General features: G+C 45.0%; 1 protein-coding gene across 4 annotated transcripts in view; it reads right to left on the bottom strand.

Annotated features, from left to right (window-relative positions):
- The window catches only part of Daam1 (dishevelled associated activator of morphogenesis 1), a 171,054-nt gene that overhangs the window by 96,377 nt on the left and 53,952 nt on the right, over positions 1–20,725 (bottom strand). For all 4 annotated transcript variants that reach the window (XM_006990719.4, XM_016008994.3, XM_006990720.4 and 1 more), the window contains exon 2: positions 3,370–3,589. In XM_006990719.4, the coding sequence (XP_006990781.1) occupies positions 3,370–3,552 (183 nt within the window). In that variant the 5' untranslated portion in view covers positions 3,553–3,589. The remainder of the gene's footprint in view (positions 1–3,369; positions 3,590–20,725) is intronic.

The following is a 20,725-nucleotide window of genomic DNA, read 5'->3' as shown; positions in this document are numbered from 1 at the left end:
TTTGTTTGTGTTTTATTTATCCTCTTTAATCTTTACACCGACTCTCTCACTGAGAAAAGGAATCAAGCTCAAACAGAACCTGCCTTGAAAGAACTTCCCTCAGCCTGCAGGCCGAGCAGGCGACTAGAAGTGCTGACTGAAGAGCCAGGCCCCCTCTGCCATCAGTCCCTTCCCAGGCCAAGGGCAAGCAGGATTCTTTCTACAACTGAGCAGGAGAACCCGGAGAAGAAGCTTCCAGCACTTTGAGCCCACCTCTCAAGCCTCAGGCCTCCCCTGGCAATTGGAAGGGTTTGTGGTCTACGTCCCTGAAGTCCGAGGTAGACAAAAATCCATCGTCACTCACCAGGACAGACACAAACCTCAGGATAATTTGTTTTCCAATGGTTTTGGCTTAAAGTTCTGGTTTGGCATTGGTTTTTTTTAACAACTAGCAGCTGTAGGCAATTTTCTCACACACAATAGAGACATCAATAAGCAGAGAGTGGAATTTTCTCACTCTGAATGCAAAGTAACAAGCAGTCTTCAAGGCGTACAGGGAGCTGCCACCACCAGTTCCTGGGGAAGTTTCAATGCAGGAGTCTGACAGAATATGCTGGAAGGGGAACAGATGCAGACTATGTGGGGATACTCGCTCTTCCCTGGCTCCACAACCCACAAGGTCTTCAGCCATCAGTGGCACACCTCTCCTCGGGTACACATTCGATGATAAAGCACTTTGAGCAGGAAATAAAACCAAGCCATAAATGTACCATTATTGCCCTTCTCCACAGCCCCTCCCTGCGAGAGGACTATGCATCCTCCATCCATCCCAGTGACCTCAGCCTTGGCCATGTGACTAGTGGCGCCAACCTCTACAAAAGAATGACACTTTCCAACCCCATGCTCTCAAGAGTATCCATGTGATCAGCGCTGGCAATGAAAGGTGGGCCCTGGTGACATGCTACCGACAGGCTTGGAGACTGCTGCTTCCTTTCCTCTTGGAAAGAAAGTGGCAGGGAAGAGAACCACAGCGGACCTGGGGAGAACACGCGGCACTAATGCAGGGTGAGGCTTGGCTGGCGGAACCAAGCTTTCACGGCTGCAGCAGAAGCCAGCTGGAGAGGATGGGCAGCCAGCGACACGACCTGCCCTTCCCCCCAGCCTTCTGAAAGTCTCCCCTGACCGTATTCCTCACCACACCCCACAGCAAGAATAGGCACGATCCCTGCAGGGGAACGTCGCACTTGTACCTTTGGTGAAGTTAGAACCTCACGACCAACCGATCCCCTCTGCTGCTGTCAGCAACTGAACTCGTTTTCTCTTTTCTGAAGGCTAGGTCTAACTTTCTCTGGGTGTGCATGCTTTGTCTTGTTTGAGACAGGGTTCCAGGGATCCCAGGATGGCCACAAAGTTGCTATGGAGCCTGGGATAACTTTGAATGTCTGATCCCCCGAGTCATCCCACCCAGTTGATGCAGGGCTGGTGACTGAATCCAGGTGTCACGGTTAATCCTCATTGTCAACTCATTAAGATTTAGAATGCACCATGGATACACAAGTCTGGGTATGTCTGTGAGGGTGTTTTCAGGAAGATTTAACTGAGCAGGCCAGACCCACCCTGAATTCCGTGGGCTGGAGTTGTGGACGGACACGGGAGTCAACACTCAGCGTCTCTGCTTCCTGAAGGCAGACACATGTGACTCCTAGCTGTGCCACACGCCTGCTGCCCCGCCTTCCTGTCACGATGGACCAAAGCCAGAGAGACTCTTCCTCCCTTCGGTTGCTCTGGGTCAGGCTGTTTACAGTGAGGAGAAAAGCCGTACATCAGGCATCTTGTATGCTAGGCAGGAACCCTACCAACGGAACTCTGCCCAGAGCCACCTGTGCGCAAGTGGGCATGTGCCGTGCAGCATGCGGGTGTGTGGGGGTGTAGCCCAGGCTGGCCTTGAGCTTACTATGGAACACAAGATGACCTTGAATTCCCAGTCTTCCCACCTCCGTTTCTTAAGTGCTGGGATTGCAGGCATGCCCCATTACAGCTGGGTTTAGCTTTTTATGTTGAGACCTAAAATAAAGTTCTTCCGAGTGCAGAGAAGAGAGAAGGGATAAAATATTCCGTATCATAAAGTATAAACATGTAATCATAAGCTATCTCTTTTTATCCTAATCAACGCTGCTCAAAAATAGGCTTATTTCTTCCCCTCGGGAGACCAAAACGCAAACCTCAGCTCCGCAGACTCTCGCTGGCTCATCTTTCCGTTTCTGAACTCTCATCTGTAGCCAGAACAACACTGTCAGTCCCCTGGCGGGCTGTGACACAGCCTGCTTTCTGCCCTAAGAATCTAGCAAAAGACCACACTCTCGAGCTTCCACCACACAACCACATGGTCCAGTGAGAACAAACTCCACTCGGAATGCCAGATGGACTCAAAGTCACTGCACTCCTGTGACTTCACTGAGCACCTTGAGGGGGCAGGCACTGGACCACTGGCTGTGGCCTGCTCTGGTTTAGGCACTGCAGCAATCCTGAGAGGAGGTGTTTCCCCTACACTTTCCAGAAACTGAGATCAGAAGAATAACATGACCATCTACACTTAAGTAGGCAAATTCCGAGTAGTGATTTGAAGCAAGATCTTGCTGATCTCTATACTAGCTCTCTTTAAATTCTGCCACAAAGGTGAAGAGCCCATTTGCACCTCTTGATGAACAGGTCTACACGATCTATATCATCTCATTTGAGGACAGTGATCTCTACAGTGTGATGGTATCTATAAAAAGTTTCCCACAACAGCTGCTACTCCAATCCTATCATTAGTCTAAGTAATGATACCGCACTTAAGTACTAATGTCTTTCACCAAAGTTCAAAGACAAGTTGGGAAGCATGACTAGTTTTCAAATAGCACTAATACCACACACTGGGAGAGGAGGGGGAACATTGAAGCATGCCAAAGGTGTGATGCAGATGCAGGAGTTACACACATAAGGATAGACCTGAGGAAGAATGAGGACGAATTCGAAAGAGTAAGTTAGGATACACTTGCCCTTTATCTACCACTATTTGAACAACCAACTGTAGAAATCCCTCTGCCTATTTGAAGCACCAACAAAACCCTTTGTATGTAGACTCATAGAAGCCTTTTCAACACCCACTCGCCTGCCACGATGTACACACCACACACACACACACACACACACACACACACACATACACACACACACACATACACACACACACACACACACACACACACACACACACACACACACACACACTTCTCCATAGCTCAGTGAGGACAGTAAGGGATACAGCCAAGGCAAGCCAACCCACCCATCCCTCCCCTCTTCTCCTCTGGCTTATCAACAACGATAGCATAGACATCTGGGACTCACCACAAGTTCACTGAACATGACATCCAGCTCCTCCACAGGGGGCATGGGCAGTGCTGGCTCCATGGTCTGAAGTGCAAAGTTGCTGTCATTCCGAAGCCGATATGTGATCTCTGGGTGGTCATTGTTTCGGAAACAGCAAAAGATAAATGAAATCCCTCGTCCACCTCTCTTCCTTGGGGCCATGGTTGAATTCTCTCCTATTTCTTGATATTACTAAACTCTGTGAAAAGAAGACACGACATGGTTGAGTATGACAGAAAAATCAAACCAATTCAAAAGAGAGTTCCCTGTGCTCTGGCAACGTGTGGACTCTACAGGAAACAGAGTTTGGTATCTAAACAGGTGAGAACCCATGTCCTTCTATTCACTTATTGAATGCTTCCGTAGGCCACCTGTGTACAAACAGTGCAGCTCCAGCCACTGTACCCTGCACCACACTCTGGCCAGTCCACCTGATGACCATTCTTTGTATGGAATTCCTTTTCCTCAGGAATGACTGCTTCTGAAACTTCTCTTTGCAGCAGACAGAAATCACTTCAGAAAACCACAGCCAATCCAAATGCAGAGTTGTAGAGCCCAATCCCAACAGACACCTCTACAAAACACTCCCACCCCTAAGGCCCAGGGAACACTGCAGAACAGAGACCTGAAAGACTGTAAGAGCCAGAGGAGGATTAGGGAGCTTGCTGTGAGGCTGTGTCTCCTAGTAGCATCAGAAGCTATACTTATAAAGTCTTACAAACATGACTGCCCAAATGTGAGTTGAAGAAGGATGACACCAATGACCACACCAAACTGGATGGGGAAAAGCCCACAAAGCCTCAACCCTACACACACACAAAAACCATAGGCAACTAAGTAAAGCTGGGAATGGGAGAGGCGGTCTTACCCAGGGAAGAGTATACCAATTGGTTGCCTGGTGCCAAATGGCCATCCCTAAAAACGTGCATACAAGCAACACTGTATGTATTCAATAGGTTACATTTTGGAATATATATATATGTGTATGAAAATACTTATATGCATGTAGTAACTATTAGTGAAAAAAGAAGCCAAGAATTTGAAGGAGAGTGGAAAGGGTTAATGGAGGGGAGTTTTGGAGGGAGGAAAAGGAAGGGAGAAGTGTTGTAATTATATTATAACCTCAAAAATAAACATCAACCACCAAAAAAAAAAATGAATGATTATTTCTTCTTTGGTCCCTAGGAAATCTCATTATCCCTTTTTCTTTAAGTTAAAGCTTCATATTTTTTCTTTCATTTATTCATTCATTCATTTATTTATTTATGTATTTATGTATTTATTTATTTATTTATTTGTGGGGTGGCATTTTGTGCCACAGTGCATGTGTGTTGTCTGGGGACAGTTTGGGGGAGTCATTACTGTCTTTCTGACATGATGGATCCTGGTATTGAACTAGAACTCAGGTCACCAGTCTTGGTGACAAGTGTCTTTCTCTGCTGAGCCATCGTGTCAACCCCAGCATCCTTTAAAGTTAGGTTGACTTGGTAATGTTGACCAGACGCGCAGGCAGGCATCCCCTATCTGTCCTGGCACGTGTGCAGTCCTGTTTGTATGCCTGCATCTTCTGTCAGTGACAACTCAAGCCCACGGCCTAATGTACTTTGTCCAGAGACAGAGACAGAGGAGCCGCTCATTCTGTGAATGTTTAACACAGAGGAAGGTAATGGAGAACCAAGAGCTTTAGGGATTAGGGCTTTTTAAACAGAAAGACAAGAGTCCACCAATAAGGGAAATATTGAAATCAATTATAGCAGGTCACACAACAGAATACTATGAATTCACTAAACAGAAGAAGACATCCAAATATGTAAGTAAAAACAGTTCAGATGTTATAGTATACCCTCTCTACTCTGCAGGGCGTTTTCAGAACATATTAAGATGTATGGACATATGAAAAGATACTAATAGCAGTAGCATCAAAGATAAAAAGGTTTGGAGAACTGTGTCTTTTATCTTGTAGCCCTTTGAATTTTTACCATAAAGGTGTTTTTAAGGGGCTGAGTACTTTTTGAGTTCCAACCATATTTTGTCTGCGAATTCTTTCCAAGGGATCCAATCAAAGGGAAAACCAAGTCCAAGGAAAGCCATCTCCTGAGTGCTACCACAGCACATTTTAAGAGTAATCTCACGGACAGGAAAACAGGCCCTGGCAGGTGATCGAGCGAGGGCAGTACTTCCCTGGAGAGGCCAGCCTGAAGCTGGAGGCCCAGCCCATGTAGGAACAGTAGTGCAAACATCTGTAATAGATGGGAAACAGACAGGAGAGGCCAGGAGCTCTCCTCTGGCTGGCCTAGCTCAGGCAGCGGGAGACATGTCTCAAGCAAGGTGGAAGGGGACAGGGTCACCGCACTTCAGAGCTGTGGACAGGTGACTTGCCGGAGAGCTATAGAGACTGCCAAGCTCCTCCCAGGGGGAAGACAGCTCATTTCAGAGATGAAGTCAATGATACCACGTTGATAACTAGGACAAAGCAGTCTGTCCTCCCACACGAGGCTAGCAGATGGCAGGACTTCATAAAGACAAGAACAGGTCCAGGGGGAGAAGGACTGCATCTATCGAAACGTCAACTGATCTCGGGGCTGATACACAGAAGCAGGCTCAGAACTGGGCTGCATCCAAGGTGGAACTGAAAGCCAGTGAGCCGTAGCTCTGGGAGACACAGGCAGCTCCCTGTGAGCAGGGGATAAGGCAGGGGGAAGGAGACCCTGGCTGGCACTGTTGTCTTCAAACCAGTTTCCTCTTAAAAATGCCCAGGACAATAATATGCCCTAACAATCTCATAAAACTCCTTGCAACTAAAAAGAACATGCACAGTTGGGCGGTGGTGGCACATGCCTTTAATCCCAGCACTCAGGAGGCAGAGGCAGAGGCAGGTGGATCTCTATGAGTTTGAGGCCAGCCTGGGCTACAGAGTGAGATCCAGGACAAGGCACAAAAACTACATGGAGAAAGCCTGTCTCAAAAAACAAGCCAAAACAAACAAACAAATACACAAGCTACCAATTGTCTCTTGAGCCTCCACAATCTGCCCAGTCTGCCTTTCCACCTCACCATGGGTTACTGCACCTAAAACACACTGATGATTTGGCTTTGACCTCAGGACCTTGTACCAACAATGTCGGAGACTGGCATTTGAGGTCTACATCGGTACAGGGCTGGGTCCTCGTGATAAAAACACTAGCACTCTGTCAGAGGACACCCTGATGCCTGTCTACAGCACTTATCTTTCCATGTCCCATGCGCTATTCTTCCACCGTGGTGAAGTTCTTCATAATAGTTGCCACTGGTTGGAATTCTCCTATGTGGTGATCTTATGAAGGAGGAGCCATGATAGTAAATATTTAAGGAATATGCAATTTTAATATTCAAGCTCATTTTAAAGGGCTCTACTCCAAAAAGTTTAAAAACTCTGGGGGATAAAGATGAAAGCTGGACTCATAAGGTTTTCAGCTTTTAGAGAACAATACAGGATTATTGTACTTAACAATACAAATAGAAACACAGGACAGAGACTAGAAACAAGCGTGTCAGCATTCAGCAATAGTTAGCTCTGGAGAGATTTTTTTCTTTGGTTTTGTCCCTAAGTTTTAAAAGTGAAACTCACTCTACCAACATGGAGCACCTGCAAACCCCATTGCAGAATTGCCGTCCATTTGTTGGTTTCCTCGTTAATATTTTGGGTAAGTTTTTATACATAACTCTGGCTTGCATACATCTCTGGGATTGAGCCCTTAGCTGTCTGGAGGGTGAGGGGAGTGCATGGTTTCTGAGCATCTGCAACTCTAAGTGCTTGGGGCATGAAGGGAGGGAGGGACATGGCCCTGCAGGACAACCATGTTGGCTCTGAAATAATGACTCAGCCTAGACATCTAACATCTTATTGAACTGGAACATGCATTCATTGGTCTAAGGTATACATGTATAAGGTCATACAACACACATGTAGTACTTGGGAGTCCTTTGACCAGTGTTGATCTGCACCTGCTATGTCCCATAGACAGTGAGAACCCAAGGATTCAGAAATGGGAACTTAGAGCCGGGGAACAGTAGTACATCCAATCACTAAAACAAAGGTAATATGACATGCCCTCCCAGAAAGCTCCAGGGAAACCAGCAATAAGATCTGGAAACAGTCCTTGACAGACAAGCAGGACTGTCTGACAGAGAGGATGGTGCAAGTACTGATGAGGGAGGGGCACAGAGGGTGCTGGGCATGTGTAGCCGGAGGCAATCTAGTGCACGTCCTCCATTTCCCATGGCAAAGCCCTGGGCTCTCACTGCCTTGCTCAAAATCTGCTAACAGTCCCCTCAGTACTATTCTAAATTGGCTTCCAGTGCTCCAAACTGGATTTTGGCCCAATTTTCCCATGTTTTCCACTTTGTTACTAATGTCCTACTTTATCCACAGGCCACTTCCTACGCCCCCAAACTATCCTGTACTCCTATCATTTCTACCTAGGAAGTCCCTTGCTCTTCCTGACTTCTGTCAACATCCTCCCACCCACCAGTCCCAGGCTCCAGAGCGAGGCTTGCAGGCTGTGGGACACAGCTGGGCTGAGGGCAGCTGCAATCCAGTTCAGCGTTTCTTAGAGCAACGGAGCAAAGCCTGCAGATAGACAGACACACATTCGGACTGGGTGTTTCTGCTTCTGGGAATAGACTTTACATGCTCAGAGACACAATCAAAGATTCTCTGTCTCTGTCTCTGTCTCTGGCTCTGTGTGTGTGTGTGTGTGTGTGTCTGTCTCTGTCTCTGTCTGTCTGTCTGTCTGTCTCTCTCTCTCTGTCACACACACACACACACACACACACACACACACACACACACACACACACAACCATTATCTGAAACAGCCAATAAACTAGAGCATAAAGTAAGTGATAATGATGGAAATCATCTAACAAATGTTATGATGGCACAAAGATGATGGATCAGCAGCAGCTATTTGTAAGAGGATACTTAGTGACAAGCTCATAACTAAGTATACAGTATCACATTTTTATTAAAAATCCATATGCATAAGAAGAATGGGAGAACTTTATCACTATCAGCAGCAGTTGACTCTGTGATATATGTGGACCACCTTGATTTTTTTTTTTTTGATTTTTTTTTTTTTTTTGGTTTTTCGAGACAGGGTTTCTCTGTGTAGCTTTGCGCCTTTCCTGGGACTCACTTGGTAGTCCAGGCTGGCCTCGAACTCACAGAGATCCACCTGGCTCTGCCTCCCGAGTGCTGGGATTAAAGGCGTGCGCCACCACCGCCCGGCCCACCTTGATTTTTTAGGACATAAAGCTCTATTATGCCTCATATTGTTATAATGAAGGTACACTATTTGTACTACTAATGAAAAGAGATTTATTTTAAAAATAATTGATGTGATTATTTGCTAGCTTTAGAAGAAGGAAGTGTGGAAAATGCCTATTAAAAATACTCAAATGAGATGCATCAGGTCCCAAGTTCCATCCCCAGGACTGCTAAAAGAACAAAGAAGAGGAAGACAATATCCAGCTGACTGGAGATTGATTGCTGATTGGTACAACTAGCTGGCCAGACTACTTGTGGGAAGGACTGGTTGTTTCCCCTGTGATCTGCTGCAAATGGATGTTGTTATAACACACAGCACAAACGCCTCAGCAACCTCAGATCACTGCAGAAGGGGCACTAGTCAGTGGTTCTCAACCTGTGGGTCACGACCCTTTGGGGATCATAGATCAGATAGCCTGCATGTCAGATATTTACATTACAATTTACAACAGTAGCAGAATGACAGTGATGATGTAGCAATGAAGTAGTTTTCTGATTGGGGGGTCCCCACGCCATGAGGAGCTGTATTATATTGAAGTGTCAACCGCATTAGGAAGGTCGGGAACCACAGCTCTAGCTAACTTCATGTCTGCATAGAGAGGCAGCTGGTGAACACCAGGTCAAGGGAGTCACGACTTCTCTCATTAAACTGTAACTCTTGTGTTGGCCTTTGGTATGTGTCAAAAGGGCAGGAGCCACCTTCTCCTTGAAAGCCAGGTCAGTGTCCTGCAGAGCCTGTTAACAGGAAACTGCAGAGTGCATTCAGGGCAAGGTCTGTGTGGCTGGGGGAGGGGTGGGTGGAGCACTCAGACTTCTGGGAAATAAAGGAAGAAAATGAAGTAGACTGAAATACACCAGGGGTGGCACCGAGTATCTTAAGGTCCAAGCTCAGGCTTCAAGTTCATGTTTAGTCACTTCTCCCAGGCAGTCTTGCTAAGGACCCAACCTGTCCGAATCCTCATAGCATTTCACAATGCTATGATGTGCAGCTGACGGTTCAGTCATTTGTGAAGCTGGCATTTCTTCCCTCTTTGAAGGAGTCAACTCCATGAGGACAAATGCCCAAAGAGTATGTTGCTTAACACCTCACATACAAGACTATGACCAAACAATTTGGAAAATTTGCATTTTCTAAGTTGTTTTACATAAAATCAAGCTATACTACATTCTGGTTGCATTGAAGGGCCAGGGAATAGTGTTAGGACTTAAACCTCAGTCCAAAGTAGTTTTAAATCTTAAAGTACCATCCTATAAAGAGAATATGAAGATGTGACTAATTCTAACATGGGCAATAAGTTAGAGTCTACTCCGGATCAGAACCTGATCGAAATCATTTTGACAGGCATTTTTGTGCTTAGCCTCAGTAAGGCCCAGAGGTCAAGATTTCATGCTAGTTGCTCAATGGAACCACAACTGATTAAATGCACCTTTCAGTTACCCATCATGCACAGGGATAGCTGAGATGTCCAACTGGCAGCCATTTCATACACATATTTGGAACATCACTTTTCAGAGCCTCATCTCTTAGATACAGATCAAAACAGGAAGCAAAAGCAATCATCCCATTGACTCTGAGGAGGAGCCACTTCCACAGGCCTCCTCTCCCAGTATAAGCACGTCACTGACCACGGTGATTCCAACAGCTGCCTCGAGCCCTCCAAGCACACCACACCCATTACTTCTTCCCACCCCTCTCGAGAGATGAAGCTGAGGAAGCAGGAGCCAATTAAGAAGAGAAGTCTGTGGAAGACTTGGTTTGCTGATAAAGTAGAGGTGTTTGTGCAGAAAAGTCTGGCCAGCTGGGAGTGGGGCGTGGGGTGTGCAGAGAAGTCAGGCTGGAATCCAGTCCCCACCCTCTCCAACGTCAGGGCACTGGCCTTAGGCAGCCACCTTTCACCTCCCAACAGAATGATTTCCACGGTTTCTTCTCCCTGGCCCTTGGTTTTCAGGCCAGGTGTTGGTAGACCTTTCCTGGTCTGGTAGACCAGGCAGTAAATACTGTAGGCTCTGTAGGAAATTTGACCACTGTTACAAGTATTCAATGCTGCCATTTCCCATGAAAGCAGCCACAGGCATATGTAAACATGATGAGCCCAAGTTCTAATAAAACTCCACTCTAGAGAGTGAAATATGAATTTCCTATAACTTTATAATATCCAAGGCTGGGGATACTATTCAGTTGGCGAAGTGTGGCCTAACATGCACATAACTCAGGGTTCCATTGCAGAACCCCAGAACCCCACAAAATAAGATCTGGTGGTGTACATCTGTAATTCCAACAGGGGGATCACAAGTTCCCGGATAATGAACCACAGCATGGTGAGTTTAAGAATAGTCTCAACTATGTGAGACATTCTCTCTCAAAACAAACAATTTTTTTTAAAAACTTTAAAATGTTTTATCATATCCATAAACAGTATTTTTAAAACTTGTCCTTGACCACCAAATATACAAAAACCATTCTTAGTTCACAGACCAAAAGAGCAGGTGGCATGCCCACACAGGCCCTTGGGCTGCCGGCTACAATGGCTGCCCTTCTACATCAAATGCATCCATTTAATCTAGTGAGCTGTTGCAGACAGTGTTCAGGGAAGGCCCCACCTGATAAGTGACATTTAGCTAAGACCTAAAGGATGAAGTAGGAACAGCCCTGCAAAGTAGAAAGGATTCCAAACAGGAGGGGTGTGTGCACTGGCCTGGATCGGGAGGAGACTGGCACATTTGAGTCAGAGGGAAGCCCAGGCTGTGAGTAATAGCAGACTAGAGAGGGCAGAGGCCCAAACCCAAAGGGCTCATACACTGTAATGCCAGCCTGGTGACTTGATTTTCCTGCCTTCCTCTCCCAACTTCCCAAACACTGCCCAAGCTTAGGCCAACATACCAGTGGACACATGCCATCATCAGACCTTGATAGTAGCCGCATGGTGGAACGCGTACACATGTACACACATACACCCACACACAAGCATGAACATACAGAGGTCCACTTGCATGGATTAGTTCTTTCCTTCTACCATGGGTTCCAGGGCTTGAACTCAAGTAATCGGTATGAGCAGCAAGCACCTTTATCTACCATCTCAATAGCCGATGCTTTCCTTCCTTACCTACCATTTTTGGGACTCACTCCAATAACACCATGTTTATGGGCCTTAAACTTTCCAGGGACGGGTACACATTCTTGCCACAACTATTGTACATACACATAACTAAGTGCGTTCACAGTCTGTTTTTCCACCAGACTCAGGGACCCTGAGAGCAAAGGACTAAGCCCTATTTAGTCCCTGACAGGCACTATCTTCTCAATAAATGCTTGCTGAATGAAAAGCATAAATGCCTAAGTGAGCAGATGGTCTGACCTCTGAATTTCAGACATGTGACTCTGTGTTCTTCCCACAGTTGTCCTTGAGTCTGGATTTTACAACCACAGAACATTTATAACCAGCTGGAGTGCTGAGTACTCCTTAGCCACTAGTCAAGTTGTTGATGCTGTCAATAGCTTCCACAGATTGAACTCACTCTCAAGGTATCGGCAGTTTCCCTGGAGGAGAGCAAAGGGTTTCTGGAAAAACCAGTTGACCCCTACTTTGTCAACTCATTCACAAATAGGCTCCATGGGAAGCTGGACTCACTGCAAAAACCTTTTGTTATTTCCCAAATTCCTTACTTTTAAAGAATACTTTGCTTAAGAAAATTTTCTTTTACTCAGTTATCCTTATCTGAATCCCCTCAATAGGCCAGGCAGAGCTGGAGACACAGATGGAGCACCACTCTGGGAGTTCACAGCCTAGCGGGGATGACTGGGGAGGGCACTTGTGGTTCTTGAAACCAGGAACCCGTGGGTCACATTTTGGCTCCTTTTTAATCAGCTCGGCCTGAAAGAAAGGACTAATTCCACCGTGATAGCTGGGCCTCAACCAGAACACTTTTCTAACCTCAGCTTCTGGCACTAGAGCAAGGGAAGAAGTCACCTCTGGGACATCCCGATGTGATCCACCTATAACATTACAGATGGCTATTGCTATGCCGCGCACAAGGAAGCAATTAAGGCGACTGAAGACTGGAGCAGGTGCATTTTGCTTAGCAAAGGGTAAGAAATTCAACCCATCTGTGGTCTAGCTCAGAGCCAGGGTCATTTGTACTGCTCTTTAGCAAAACAAACAACACTTCTCAATGCAGCACAGACCAGGAAATAAGGGCAGTTTGGGGGAATGTAGATGACGATGATGATTGAGGTGTTTTTTTAATTGTCAAGACCCTTCAAGTCTTTAAGAACAGCCTTTCTAGGGGTTTCCTTTGATAACGCCAGTCACGGCACAAGAGATAGGTGACATCTGCTTTCCACAAAGCAAGACACAGTGAGTACCTAATGTCTGGGGAAAATGTGAGTTCTGATGACAAAATTAAGTTTTCACAGATTTGTACATCATTTTAAGTGGTTCATCAGAGACTTCTGTCATATATTTTAAAGATGGCTGACCATACCAAGGGATCAGCACTCATTGGCTATGTTCTCAGGGTTTTTCCCTAACAGGAGTAGTTACAAAGGAAAGTACAGCCTAGATACGCTGGGACCAGGAAAGGAGCAAGAGGCACATAGCTCCTGCTAGCCACCCACTCACCTAAGTGCCTACAGTTTCTGCATGGACTCACAAGTTCAGTGGGGACCATTGGTCCTTCTCTAGCTCTGTTATTTTAACCAAGACACAGTGTTTCATAGTAAATTCTCCAGTTAAAAAATCTCAACAACAAATTACCAGCATTTCTTACAACAAAGATATCTGAAATATCTGAGCCAAACTGAATTTAGGTCACACGCACAAACAGGGCCAAGGACAAACTCTGCATGGTAAGAGCGTCTGGACAAGGATTGGGAGTCTCCATTCAGCTGCCCCACCTTTTGCTTTCAGAGCCTTGGTGCATTTCCCAGTTTAGTTTAGTTTAGTTCTCCATGGGGGTTCCAATGAAATGTGGGCTGCAGCCACACAACTCAAGGCCTCTTATCAAGAAAATGTGAAAGGAAAAGATAGCTTTGCTTCTTTCTCGGGCCATCTCTCTCCTCTCACATTCCTCTTGTCTAGTTTCATTTCCCAAGTACACCAGGTGCCAAGTGCCAAAGAATCATGGGATACAGTCAAAGGTTGCAGAAGCATCCGAAACCCTGCAACATCCTTTCTACCAGGAAACGGAAAGGGCGTTTCTCAGTCCATCAGCGGAGAGACAGCCCAGCCCTTCCCACACACTTGGTCCCAAAAGGATGTTCTACTAGGGCATGTCTTGGAGTGGCTCTAGGAAATTCACTCAGCAGTCGGTGCTCTCTCATCCCAGTAAGGTCTCTGATGCAAGAGGAAAACAGGGAGGGCATCCTACTCTTGCCCCACCCGACAACAGGGAAAACATTCCAAACCCCAACAGCCCAGGACCCCCTGAAAATCAGCACTTCTGCACCCACTGGTCATCAGGCATGCACAGAAGTTCTTCCCTAGATGGAGGGGGAGGGGCCCAAGTACACCGCACAAACACCTTCAGGACAGACCAGGACACAACAAGTAAATCACACATTCTCAATTGTGTTTCCAAGTTCCTGCCCCAGATCTTGCCAGGAGCCCTGTGGGGGCACCCCCCCCCCATCTTTCATGGGAAGAGCAGACAAGGACACCTCTAGATTTTCACCCCGAAAAACTGGCGTGTCTAGTGGCATGACTCAATATTTTAACCGAAGGTTCACAGTGTAAATCCCTAAAGCCAACAGAACACAGCTCTAGGTGAGGATGTCTGTGTTGCTCACATGACAGAAACCAGCGTCTGGAAGCCAAGACAGCTCAATCACCTGGGAGAAAAGCCAAACCAAAAGTGTCACTGGAGCTCCCCACCGGAGGAGTCACAGGCTCACCACAGAGCTGCGGCACTGGGCAGCAGACCTGTTGCTAGCCTGGGAGTTGAGCCGATAAACAAATTGAAGGTGAAGGCCAAAGACGCACAGATCATTTTCTCCCACTGGGTCCCTGTCTTGAGTGCCTCTAAAAGACCCACTCAAAGCCTGTCCAATGACACCTTTAAAAGTGAAGGTCACAAAAACACAAGCAAGACTAACTGGCCAGCTGTGTCACTCCATACCCTCCACTGTTTAAGAGGCCAAGTTTGAGTCCTTAACAAGCAAAAGGATGTAGCGTCCTGATTCACCGCAGCGCTTTCAGGAAGAGCCCCAGGGTAAGACCATTCGTCACTGGGGAAGGACCTGTGTGTTGCAAGACACCGGCACACACTTGTTCCTTCCGTGCTCTGGGACGTGTTTGATGGGTGTCCTCCTGAAGTCAGTCTTCACACACTGCAAGTCCACGGCTGCCTCCAATAACAACCCCACAATGACCACACTACACACAGGCTGAGAAGCAGCTGTGTTGGCCATGAAGAGCACATCTGGTATTCCACGACAGTGGCTGAGAAGAAGACACTGTTCATGTCTTTTAGCTTCTTAATCCTGGAAATAATTCTGGCCAATTCTCTGAGAGTAGCTGAACAGATTACATATTATACTTATTCTCTCTCCCTGACTATGTTCTAAAACTTAAAAGGTTACCAAAGACATGCTGGAGATCCCAGTAAGGCCATAAGCCCTGGCCCCCAGAGAAGAGACTTCTGTTCCCAGTCCTCAATGCCCCTAAGCCAGAAGCCACTTAATTTTATCCCTTATCAGTATTATAACCAAAGTTTATCAAGAATACATAATCTATATTTCCACAAAGGCTTCGGCAGAGAAAGATGGCTACCAGCATTCTTGTGGACCATGATTCACAGATTGAAAAATAGAAGATTTGCCCAGAGGCCCTTTTACATTCATGTTTACAGAAAGCAAGTTTGAAAACTCCCTTCTTTTTATGATCTGTTTTCACACTGAGTTACGCTCCTGCATTTGCAAGGGAGGAAACAGAAACACTAAGTGGAGCAAAGATTCTTGGTTAAACTCAGCCGCCCACAAGGGTCCCATTGTTCTCAGTTATGGGCAACTGAGGTACCGGCAGCCCAGGAATTGTGACCTGGGTTCAAATTCTAACTTAACCACTTCTTACGGAACATTAGGAAAGCTATTTGTATTTCCTGACTCAGTTTTATCATCCAAAGACATGAAAGAAAAGTTATGTATGCTTTTATCACCGCTCTCTTCTAAAAATAAACGAATAAATGAAAATATGAATCAAGTCATTTTATTACTAAAACCAAGTTAAATAAAACCTGAAACACAAAACTAACATTAAACACAAAGACAAACATTGAGATGGCCAGAGTCTAGGGAGCAACATAGGAAATACCTAAGCCCACAAAAGCTAGAGGAACTAAGGTATAAGCTTCCAAGAGGAAAATGATTGGGTGGTGCAGTTCTTACTCGGTAGTCAAGATTCAGTAGAGCTCAGTCCCTGTATAAGATTTCATCTTTTCTGTAGAGAAACTGCTCACAGGCACTGGACTGGAGGCAGCATGAGTGATGTGTGCTGCCTCCTTGCAGTATTTAGCATCCCCAAATACTCAGTAAATATTGGTGGTTCTCAGTGGACACATAAGAGAAAGTGAGGATAAGATTAAAAAGTTGGAGGGAGAACTTGTATGTGGTAACTGCTGTTTTGTGGAAACAAGCTAACCAGACTCTCACTGACACCCCTCTGCATATCAGAAGAATACATTCCTGGAATGAGACTGCCTTAACCTCTACAGGGCGGTTGTCATCGCTAAATCAAGAGCTCTGGAGGTTGGTCAGCTTAGCTGCTAACTGTGGGAAACGCTCTGAGGTTTGGGGGGCGCTGTGGAAAAGGGCATTTAAAAGAAGGCTTTGCTACGTGTTGTGAAGAACTCAAAAGCTCATTACTCCAACCCAACCACTTGCATACAAACTCCACACCACACCCAGTTGAGTCACTACTAGGACATTGACATTGGCAGTACAGATCCGATCCCTCCAGAATGTCCCCAGTCACTGACCTCATCCACTTACTATCCATTTTCTAATTCTGAAGGCATCTCCTCTGCCTAGAAAAGTATTTGTCGACTGATGACCAAGACAGAAAATCTATTGTAAACCCTCCACTTTCCAGAACCCAGGAGCACTGGAATGCATACTTCTGCCTCAGAAGGATCAATCTGAACACGTGTGGATGGGGCCACCGTGTGAGATTACTAAGTATCTGGCTCTTTCTGGGCTTCACAATGTAGAGTGGGGGACATCATCTCCCAGCCTGTCTTCCTACAACCCACTGCTCAGAGGGCAACACTGTGAACTTCGCACATGCCAGCCCTATAACCACGCTTGGGCTTCTCCTGACATGAGCACAATGGGACAAGAAGCCACCCCGAAACCACACGGAGAAGGCGCAGTCACAGGACACAATCAGAACTCCCTCCCTCCCAAAGAGTCACCCTGCCCTTTGTAAAAATTCCACATGCAAATTTTATGTAATAAAACTTCAAAAGAGGCTTCATTTTATGCAAGCTTAAGTAGAGAAGTGAGGCAGTAAAGAGGACACTTAGCCTCCACTCTGCCCTGTCTGGGTGTGGTGTGGCTGCAAAGAGCACTGCGCTGTTCTTCAGCAGAACTGCCCCAGACCCTCAGCAGACACACACAGCCTCTGAGGTTTACAAGGAGAGGAAGTAGTATCTTGTCATGTTGGTCTTCAGGCCTTATTTTCAAGGACAAAGCATTTTAAATGAAATGAAATAAAGCTTCGACATGGGCTTGTCCCCAACCTCTTTTCATGTTGAGAATTTCCACAATTAAGAGAAAGAAAAACAAAACGAACAAACAAATATCTCTCCAAAAAGAACATTAAAAAATAATAAAATGGGGGCAGGGAGATAAGCAAGGAGGAGAACCTCCTTGTATGCCATGGGTGGTATCAACTGAGCCTATCAGTGGACAGTAGTTTGATTGAAAGTCTATTGCTTTAATGTACTTATCCTTTAAGGCCCACCCAAGAATTCTCAATTTTCTCTCATGTTTAGGAATTTAACATCTAGATACACCCAGGAAAGTCAATGCGACCTTGTGACAGAAAGCAAACAGCACTCTTGATCTGTAACTAAGACTCATAGACATGCTCTGATAAATAGAAGATGCCCATACAGCACCAAAAAAATCAGAGACTCTGGCCCTGGGGCCTAGGAGAAGCTCCCAGGGCCCCACAGGTGACTACCATACAGCTAACTTGAGAACTAGCATTTGGACACCCTGTACTTGGGGTCACAAAGAACATGCTAAGGTCAAGAGTGTTGGTATGAAAAGAGCTAATATATGCAGACAAAAAGACACACACCTGATAGAAGCCAAGTAATACCACAATGTATATACCACCACTTAGTGTTAAACAGAAAAGAGCTATATTTATCACAATACAGACAGTTTTTAAATATACAACCTTTAAACACCCTATGTATGTGGACACATACAGATCATTCCAGAACTGCTTCAAGTATTAACTGTCACATGGCTTAAGTATTTAGCCAAGTATTTGCTCAATAATTGGTGACTATTGCTTCCATGTGGGTCTAAGTTTGCTTTATGGTGCCTATGTGAAGAGTTTCCAGTGGGTAAGGAACTGAGAAGGGCATGATGTAGTTGTCAGTTAGCTACTGAAAGTGCAGTATTTCTAAGTTTCCTCCACAACCCCATTAGAACTTAGGTCTACAGCTGAATAAGCCTTGACCTCTCAATTGGTCCTTTCATGCTTGCATTTTATGCATACTTGAAACACAAGCCCATAAAGGCAGATACTGTCACCATCAATATTGTGACTTATAGATCTACCAGAGTGGCCCACTTAGGTTTTCTATGTCAACCCACAAACCTAAAAAAAAAAACCAGCATCAGGTGTAACCATGATGAAATATAAGACATGTGTTCTCAGGACTTCACCAGCTACAGGAACAATGTAACAGAGATCCACACCAGGCTGGCTTTCAATTCTGCATATCCCAAGAAGCATCTTCGCCATAGTGGTGGAAGTTCTCCAGATGGCTCTAGGAACACGTAGGACAGAACACGACAAGTGCTCTAACTTTGTATCTGGCTCCATTTCAGTCACAGCTCTATAGTGGATGGGAAATTCTAAGAATTTCAAGAATATACCCTAGAAAAGGAGTCTTCAAGATGCACCCACATAGCTGAAATTACTGATTATTTGATATGCTTCTAAGATTCAATCAAACAAATTTACACACAAACCCACAGACACACACAGACACACACACACGTGCACACTCAACCAAAAGTAGAGTCTTAAGGAAGCACCACAATGCACACCTCAAAATCTCTACAGACTACAATAAGATGCAGACCCTGGGAGAGGGAAAGGCCAGAAGCAAACCACAAAGTCCGGCAAACATGCTCCAAGTGCAAAAGAGCTGCTGTGTGGATTGTGAACTGGTGAACAAGCATCATCTCTTTCCATTAAACAATCAACACAGAATAGCCAGCAGCGGCAAGAAGGAGCGTGTTTTCTCCATGGAGATTCCTGTCTGTGTGCTAAATCCTCAAGAAGTTAACCACACAGCTAAACAAACACTCCTGAAACTGGGGTAGCCAAACAATAAGGGAAGAAAAACCTTTACTAGATTTTAGTCATTGTGAGGGGGTTACTACACTCTTATTTTGGCCTGGACCAAAACCAAAACCAAATAAAAGCCTTTCGAAAGTCATCAGAAGGGAAAGGCAGAAGAAGCTGACACTACCCAGGGTGTCCTCTCCACCTAACTCTGTAATTTTCAAAATAATTAGGTGTGAACACTAATTGCTTTATTGGGCAATTCAGTAAGACTACACACTAGAGACTGTCTCTCTTGCAAAATTTGTTCCAAATGAAATAACACACAAGCTCTGTTTTAAATTGCCATTCCTATGCCATTACCAAGCTTGGAGTATTTGAACTAAAGTTAATATTTTACACTCCAGATTTTGAAGGATACTATTAAATAGCCAAAAGTTATTAGTAGCTAAATATGAGAACCACCAATGCAGGAATATTACCTCCGCAGAATAGAATATACATTAAAAACAATGCCAATATACTATAATTATATAAATATAATTTTAACTTGTCAACTATACCTTTAGTTGAAAACATGACATATTTCTGCTGTGTTTGATGGTCTAACTGAAATTAGAAGTCCAAGTTGCATAATAAACATGTCATATAAGAATTATAAAACAGATGTGTTTGTTCAAGGATGCAAAGTTTAGCGTGTGATAAAATAAGAAACACCAAAGCCCGTCAGAAGCAGCTCCCTCCGGAGAATGACAAGGGACCCAAAGAATGAAGGGAAGCTCTTCTCTCAGTCCCTTTGGTCCAAATTTTTCTTTGACATGAGACTTGGGTTATTTTTTCTTTTTTCAGTTACCAAATACAAATATAAGTACATCTCTGAAACTTTATAAGCGTTTTGTATATTTCTATATGCTTTACAAATATTTCTGGATTTATTTACTTTTTCTTTATGCATATGGGTTTTTTGCCTGCATTTAGGTCTGTGTATCATGAGGTATGCCTAGTGCCCACTGAGCTGGCCTAAGGGTGTCGGATCCCCTAGTAGTAGAGTTATAGTCAGTTGTGAGCTGCCATGAGCATGCTGGGAATTGAACCCAGGTCCTCTGCAAGAGCAAGAAGTGCTCTTGACTGCTGAGCCATCTCTCCAGTCTCTGTATGGGCTTTTGAAAGATGAAATAATGTTCAACCACAGAGGTAAAAGTCCTGTACACTTTAAACCACAAAACATTTATGAAAATAATTTTAAAAGGCATGTAGATGGAGTCACAGACTGGAAGAATTAGTACTGTTATGGCATAACACCCAATCAACAGGTTCAATGCCATCTCTGTTAAAATCCCAATAATATGTTTTTCTTTGCATAAATAGAAAAAGCCATCCCAATAGGCATATGGAATCTCAAATGACAAGATAAAGAACAAAACTGGGGATCTTACACTTCCTATTTCCAAGCCAGAGTGCAAAGATAATCAAAGTGGTATGGTACTGGTACAAAGACAGA

This window comes from Peromyscus maniculatus, chromosome 14, assembly GCF_049852395.1.
Source record: "Peromyscus maniculatus bairdii isolate BWxNUB_F1_BW_parent chromosome 14, HU_Pman_BW_mat_3.1, whole genome shotgun sequence".
NCBI lineage: Eukaryota > Metazoa > Chordata > Mammalia > Rodentia > Cricetidae > Peromyscus > Peromyscus maniculatus.
Note: the sequence above shows the minus strand (reverse complement) of the source record. Positions and strands in the feature narration are given on the sequence as shown.